Source organism: Babylonia areolata, chromosome 3 (assembly GCF_041734735.1).
Source record: "Babylonia areolata isolate BAREFJ2019XMU chromosome 3, ASM4173473v1, whole genome shotgun sequence".
Lineage (NCBI taxonomy): Eukaryota > Metazoa > Mollusca > Gastropoda > Neogastropoda > Buccinidae > Babylonia > Babylonia areolata.
Window position 1 is genome coordinate 11,555,281 of NC_134878.1, and position 7,859 is coordinate 11,563,139.

The 7,859-nt window shown below is 47.4% G+C and overlaps 1 protein-coding gene across 1 annotated transcript in view; it reads right to left on the bottom strand.

Moving 5' to 3' along the window:
• Nucleotides 1-625: 625 nt before the first annotated feature.
• Nucleotides 626-7,859, bottom strand: part of LOC143280241 (potassium voltage-gated channel protein Shaw-like) — a 168,680-nt gene continuing 161,446 nt past the window's right edge. Inside the window, exons 4-5 of the mRNA XM_076584873.1 lie at nucleotides 1,809-2,647; nucleotides 626-1,741 (exon numbers count right to left, since the gene is read on the bottom strand). Of these exons, the coding sequence (XP_076440988.1) occupies nucleotides 1,261-1,741; nucleotides 1,809-2,647 (1,320 nt within the window). The 3' untranslated portion in view covers nucleotides 626-1,260. The remainder of the gene's footprint in view (nucleotides 1,742-1,808; nucleotides 2,648-7,859) is intronic.

Genomic DNA, 7,859 nt, shown 5'->3' on the forward strand with positions numbered 1-7,859 from the left:
GGACAAACCGTTTGGGGACAAACCGTGGTCACTTTGGGGACAAACCGTTTGGGGACAAACCGTGGTCACTTTGGGGACAAACCGTGGTCACTTTGGGGACAAACCGTTTGGGGACAAACCGTTGTCACTTTGGGGACAAACCATTTGGGGACAAACCGTTGTCACTTTGGGGACAAACCATTTGGGGACAAACCGTGGTCACTTTGGGGACACACCGTTGTCACATTGGAGGCAAACCGTTCTCACATTGGGGGTTCGTTGTCACTTTGGGGACAAACCGTTTGGGGACAAACTGTTGTCACATTTGGGACAAACCGTTGTCACTTAGGGGACAAACCGTTGTCACTTTGGCAAGTGTGAAGTGAGCTGCCTGCTGTTCCGACACTGGTTTCAGTTTCTGGAGGAGGCGACACTGCTATCGGACAAGTCCATTATACGCCACACCACATCTGTCAGGCTGATACCTGACCTGCAGTATAACCCAACGCGCTTAGTTAGGCCTTGAGTACAGGTATAGAAATATATATATATATATATATATATATATATATATGTGTGTGTGTGTGTGTGTGTGTGTGTGTGTGTGTGTGTGTGTGTGTGTACCTGTCAGAGTGGATTTCTTCGATAGAATTTTGCCAGAGGACAACACTAATGTTGCCATGGGTTCAAATTCAGTGTGCCAAGTGAGTGCTGCACAAAGAACCCCTCGGTTTATCGCTTCATCCGAACGACTGAACGGTCAGTCTGATTTTTTTTTCCAGTCCAATTTTATGAGAAAGGGAGAGACCGGGAATGGAACCCACACCCTCGCTGCCGGACACTGTACTGACAGACAAGCGTCTTAACCATTCTGCCACCTTCCTCTTTTCTCCTGCCGGCACTGGCTGTTGAGTCATGACTGGGGAGCCACTAGTGTCACCAGAGGTTTGTCCGGAGGCATGGACCGCCGGTTCTTTGATCTGCAGTGTAGAGGAGCGGGGACGGACTGGAACCTGTTTTATTCCCGGGAAGTCGAAGGCGTCGTCACACTCCTGTTCCGACACGGACGTTGAGGTACTGACTGACTGAGAGACCACGGACACTGGGAACCAGCGGGAACCGTCGCTTAATAACCAATGTGTTCACCAGGCAGTCTCACACTCCTGCACATAACTAGAACGATTTTTAAAAAAAATGTGTTATAATGTTTACGCCGTTCCGTCGGTTTCTGTGTTTTGAATGAAAAAGTTGTTTCCTCTTCCAAAAACCACGAGGTTAAGGTCACAACTCGGTTTCCTCATTGTAGCGCAGCTTGTCGTCACTCTGTGTTTTCCGGCTGCAGACGCTGCTCCCTCGCGAGGTGCACGAGCTGGGCTGACTCCGCCTGTCCAGCGGCTGCTGCTGGGGGTAGCGGTAACCGCCGCCGCCGTCAACACTGAAGGAGCGGCGGCCGCCACGGCTGAGCACGATGTCCGTCATGGAGTTGGACTCGGAGAACTTGGCCAGGATGGGCGTGGTCGGCTTCAGGGCTTTGTTGGTGTCTGCGACGTAGTAGGATTGGGGGTGGGGGTGGAAGTAGCGGTCGGGAGAGGTGGCTGTGGCGGTGGTGGGGGTGGGGGTGTGGGCGGTGGCGGCGTTGCTGAGCATGCCGCCATTCATGTAAGGTCCCGGCAGGGCGGCGGACGCCGTGGACACCTTGCGGGAGTGGAGGAAGTGGGCGGGGGAGGGGTACGGGGAGCGCAGCATGTGAACCTCCTCCTCGCTGCGGCCCAGACGGGACGCGTTCCTCCTCTCCCTTCCCCCTGCCCCTCCCGCCCCCTTCTCCCCTCCCCTCCCCATCATCCTCGGCGGCGGCAGTGGTCGCCGACGACGAGACGTGGCTGGCCAGCTGCTTGGTGGGCCGGGAGCGCACGTGCGTGTAGAAGAGCGAGAAGTTGTTGGAGATGACGGGGAAGGTCAAGGCCACGAGCAGGACGCCCACCACGCAGCACACGGTGCCCACGATGTAGCCCACCGGGGTGACGGGGCTCACGTCCCCATAGCCCACAGTGGTCATGGTGATGATGGCCCACCAGAACCCCACCGGGATAGTGTTGAACTGCTCAGAGGGCCGCGTGGCGTCCTGCCGCTCCGCGTAGTAGATCATAGTGGCGAAGATGAGCATGGCGATCAGCAGGAAGATGAACAGCATCAACAGCTCCTGCAGGCTGGCCCTCAGAGCGTACACCAGCACCTTCAACGCCTGGTAGTGCTTCACCAGGTGGAAGATGCGAAACATGCGGAAGATCCTGAGGATGAACATGATCTCGATGACGAACTGCTCATTGAGGTAGCAGGCCTGCAGGTTCCACGCCTGGAAGATGACGGTGACGTAGAGTGGGACCAGCGCCAGGAGATCGATGATGTTCATGGGCGAGATGACGAACTTGAGCTGGCTGGGCGAGAAGGTGAACCTCAGCACCAGCTCCACGGAGAAGAAGACTGTGCAGATGACGTCCAGAACGAAGAGAGCGTCGTTGCTGTTCATCACCGTCGGGATCAGCTGGCTCTTGCCGTTGCAGATCACCGTCACGTTGTGCGTGATGGCCGGACGTAGCTGGGGAAGAGTCTCCAGGCAGAAACCCGCGATGGAAGTGACGACGAAGAGGAAAGAGATGATCCCGTAGGCCTGGAGACAGATTCAGATTCAGGTGATTCGTTCGTTAGGCAATTTTAACAAGGGGCGATAACAACATTTTTTTTTTTTTTTATTTTTTTTTAATAAATATTTGTCACCAGACTTGTAGCAGTGAATTGTGACGTGACTGTATCTCTCAAACACATTCTGATGATTCATTCATTAGGGCTACAGCCCCATATGAAAGGCGCGACAACAGTTTCAGTTTCAGTTTCAGTAGCTCAAGGAGGCGTCACTGCGTTCGGACAAATCCATATACGCTACACCACATCTGCCAAGCAGATGCCTGACCAGCAGCGTAACCCAACGCGCTTAGTCAGGCCTTGAGGAAAAAAAAAAAGGTGAATAAATAATAGATAAGCTTACACAAATAAATAAATAAATAAATAAATAAATAAATAAATAAATAAATAATAACTCATGGCCTGGCTTCGCTGACGAAGATCTAGGAAGGGCACACACACACACACACACACACACACACACATAACTATAATGTAAAAAAAAATAAATAAATAAACAACGTTACTCTTTTCCTATTGTCACCAGACTTACAGCAGTGAACTGGTACACAACATAGCGAATTCAGGTGATTCGTTCATCAAGGGACACAGACCCCGTATGAACAAGGGGCAAAAACATTAATTTTCTTATGGTCACCAGACTTATACAGCAGTGAACTGTGATATATAACTGTATCTCTTTTAACTGATTCAGATGATTCGTTCATTAGGACCACAGCCCCGTATGAACAATGGGGCAACAACATTTTCGAACAGTTACCACACTTACAGCAGTGAGTTGTGATATAACTGTATCTGTTTTAACTGATTCAGGTGATTCGTTCATTAGGGCCACAGCCCTGTATGAAAAAAGGGGGCGACAACAACGTTAATTTTTTCGTTGATGTCACCAGACTTAAGCAATAAATTGTGATGTAACTGTTTCTCTTTTAACCGATTCAGATGATTCGTTCATTAGGGCCACAGCCCTGTATGAACAAAGGAGCAACAACAACTTTTAATTTTTTTTAAAATTGTTTTTATTGTTACCAGACTTACAGCAGTGAAATCTGACATTGCTGTAGCTCTTAAGTGAAAAGCTTTATACAAATATAATGCCAGATTACGTATACCCCCGTCGTCCGTAGATGCCATCAGCGAATTAAATCGAAAAGGACATGGGTATGATTTTTGTGGGTTTTTTTGTGGTTTTTTTTGTTTGTTTTTGTTGGGTTTTTTTTTTGGGGGGGTTGATGTTTTTTTCTTTATGATAAAATTTTCACGAAGATCACACAAACTGGAAACACACACACACACACACACACACACACACACACACACACACACACACACACACACACACACAGTGATAGAGAGAGAGAGAGAGAGACAGAGAGCTGTAGATGGAGAGACAGAGACAGACAGACAGACAGACAGAACAGGAATAACGAACATGTATATTTTTTTTCTCTCTCTCACACACACACATATATACACCACAGCGTCCAGTATCACTTATTTGAAGACCACACACACACACACACACACACACACACACACACACACACATCGTGAGTTAGATAGACATTCATTAATGTGTTTTTGTCCGAGTTTTCTCTGTATGTGTGTGTTATGTGGACTGTTGAGGTTTGATACACGCACGTACATGTATGTGCATGGCAATTAATAAAATCAGAACAGAGAATAGAAATATGCACGATCTGTGATATCTATTTAAAGTAAAGGTTATGCCATTCTGTCCTTTATGTGCACTTAAAGTGTCTAGTACAAATCTTGAATCTCTACATAAAAAAAAATACTACTCGAATTAGTGCCGAGAAAGTGACAACTCTCCCGTAAACATCAAATTCCCATCAGTCAAACAGTGTATGCCGATCATTTTAATACTCAAAACCAATGACATAAATATACATTTCATAAATTCACCTGTGTAAGCGAGTGAACGAAGGAGTTGCAGCACATGAGCGAACAAAAGACCACAACAAAGATAAAGACAAAGAGAAACAAGACAACAAAAAGAAAGAAAGAGGAAGAAAAAAGACAAAAAAAGGAAAAACCGAACTGCTGAAATCTCGCTCTAAACACGACATACAGCTCTTTCTCAACCCTCTTCCATTTGGTCCCCTCTTTTTCTTTCTTGGCTGTTTTCCTTGTTACCCTATTTCCCCCCCTCTGTCAGCCACGGATCCGCTATCATTCAACATCAGGAACCCCAGATCCCAAGAGCACACAGCAGAGCCTGGCGAAGAAGAGACAGGGGGAGAGGAGGGGGGTGGGGGGGGGCACAAGGGAGACAAGACACTGAGGGGCGGGGTGGTGGTATAAGAACTAATTAGCAAAGAGGCAGTGGGGGGATTTGTCTGTCTGAGAGGATTAGGCCATTCCACACGAAAAGCCTGCTTCTCTTCCAATCTCTTCAACAAGACTCTGAAGCAAAGGCATTAGGGTTTTCTGATAAATCCTTGAGGACACAGAGCAGACAAGTCGTTGGAGGGCAACTGTTTGTTTCGAAATGGAACAGACACAGGGGCTCTGGTCAGGAAACGCAAGGATAAAGGATAAAATTTTACGGTGAAGGCGGAGTATATGTAAAAGTCTGAACTGACCTTTCTACCCCCATTTTTTTTTATTATACCAAAGCCGACTGTCCTCTTGGCCGAGAGGGTGGGGATGTAACTTGGGCAAGACTGTCTCCACTGTCTCAAGGCCTGACTAAGCGCGTTGGGTTACGCTGCTGGTCAGGCATCTGCTTGGCAGATGTGGTGTAGCGTATATGGATTTGTCCGAACGCAGTGACGCCTCCTTGAGCTACTGAAACTGAAACTGTCTCCACTATAATCAAATTCTAGCCCAGATAGTCGGAACAGCAGTTGCCTCCTCTGCTGTTCTGATGGTCATAGTCGGACACAGCTGACTATCATATATTATCTAAGTGTAGTGAAAGTTGAGTACAGTGCTGCTCAGTGTTGACGTTGGTGGTGGTGGTGGTGGTGGTGGGTGGGGCTATGAGCTAGGAGGTATACGTGTGGAGGTAGCTATGTACGTAAATACAGACGAGTGTGGTGTCCGTATAAACTACAGCGCCGGATCCTCGCCCAAAGATCCCGAGTTAAATCCCCGGATTCAGCGCACTCAGTAGGTAAAGGTGGTGATTTTTGTTGTTGTTGTTTGGTCTCCCATGAATGTAACGTGCAGACCTGCTAGTGTTTAAGCCTCTGTCCTATTTGTTGAACACCACACGCAACATGCAAAAGTGATAGCTCACCACCAGGTTCTGACAAGCCTGAGTCTGTCCCTATCATAATCAACATCATCCTCAGCATCATCATCATCATCATCATCAGCAGCAGCAGCAGCAGCAGCAGCAGCAGCAGCAGCATTATCATCATCATCCTCAGCATCGTCATCATCATCATCCTTATCATCATCATCATCATCATCATCAGCAGCAGCAGCAGCAGCAGCAGCAGCAGCATTATCATCATCATCCTCAGCATCGTCATCGTCATCATCATCATCCTCAGCATCCTCCTCCTCCTCCTCCTCCTCATCCTCATCATAATCATCCTCAGCATCATCATCATCTTCATCATTATCATCATCATCATCAGCAGCATTATCATCATCATCCTCAGCATCATCATCATCATCATCATCATCATCAGCAGCATCATCCTCCTCCTCCTCCTCCTCCTCATCATCATCATCCTCAGCATCATCATCATCGTCATCATCATCATCATCAGCAGCAGCAGTCCTCAATACGGAAGTCGTCCACGGAGGAAGGTGGCAGAGTGGTCAAGACACTCAGCTGCCAATTCAGAGAGTCCGTGAGGGTATTTGTATTTGTATTCCTTTTTATCACAACAGATTTCTCTGTGTGAAATTCGGGCTGCTCTCCACAGGGAGAGCGCGTCGCTACACTACAGCAGCGCCACCCATTTTTTTTGTATTTTTTCCTGCGTGCAGTTTTATTTGTTTTTCCTGTCGAAGTGGATTTTTCTACAGAATTTTGCCAGGAACAACCCTTTTGTTGCCGTGGGTTCTTTTACGTGCGCTAAGTGCATGCTGCACACGGGACCTCGGTTTATCGTCTCATCCGAATGACTAGCGTCCAGACCACCACTCAAGGTCTAATGGAGGGGGAGAAAATATCGGCGGCTGAGCCGTGATTCGAACCAGCGCCCTCAGATTCTCTCGCTTCCTTGGCGGACGCGTTACCTCTAGGCCATCACTCCACTGTGTGGGTGTGGGTTGGAATCCCGCTCTCACCCTTTCTCCCAGGTTTGACTGGAAAATCCAGCTGAGCATCTTGTCGTTTGGATGAGACGATAAACAAAGGTCCTGTGTGCAGCATGCACTTAGCGCATTGAAAAAAGAACCCATGGCAACGAGAGTGTTGTCCTGCAGAAGAAACCCACTCTGACAGGTACGCAAACATATAAGCATGCACTCAAGACCTGGCTAAGCGCGTTGGGTTACGCTGCTGGTCAGACATCTGACTAGCAGATGTGGTGCAGCGTATGATATTATGGATTTTAACGGATTATGGTTCATTTTTGTTTCTTTTTGTAAAGAGACAGTTTAGCCAAGGGAAGCTACTCCTTGAGACTGGTTACTACGTAACGTCAATATGGTAGTTCTAAACGATCATTCATCTTTATTTATCTGTGAGTTCTATTCCGTGATTTAATCGTAGTATTAGTTGTATAGGATATTAAGCTCCTTTCGATACATGGCATCCTTATGATTATTCTTTCGTGTTTGACTGGATGATTGTTTTTCACGTTTAACTGGATAATACGTGCACATCAATAAGTCGGTTTCTCGGTTCTTCTTTTTCCTTTCAATGCATGGCATCATTATGATGATTATTTCGTTTAACTGGACAATATGTGCAATTCAATTAGTCAGTTTCTCAGTTCTCTTTTCTTTTCTTTGGTTGCAGAACCGTGGTCATTGTTTGAATATAGGTATTTGAACAAAGAGACAGTGTTCTTATCGAGATTTGTCCGCCTCCTTGAGAGACTGAGACTGAAACTGGAAGTCATCGGGGGATGCGTGAGGGCTGAAGAGACAGACGACATCCTCCACACTGTTCTGTTGGAAGCTGTCAAGAGAAAGTCCAGGAAGGTCATCCCCGTCCAGTCCTTGATGTCACCAGACCAGCTCTTGGCGAT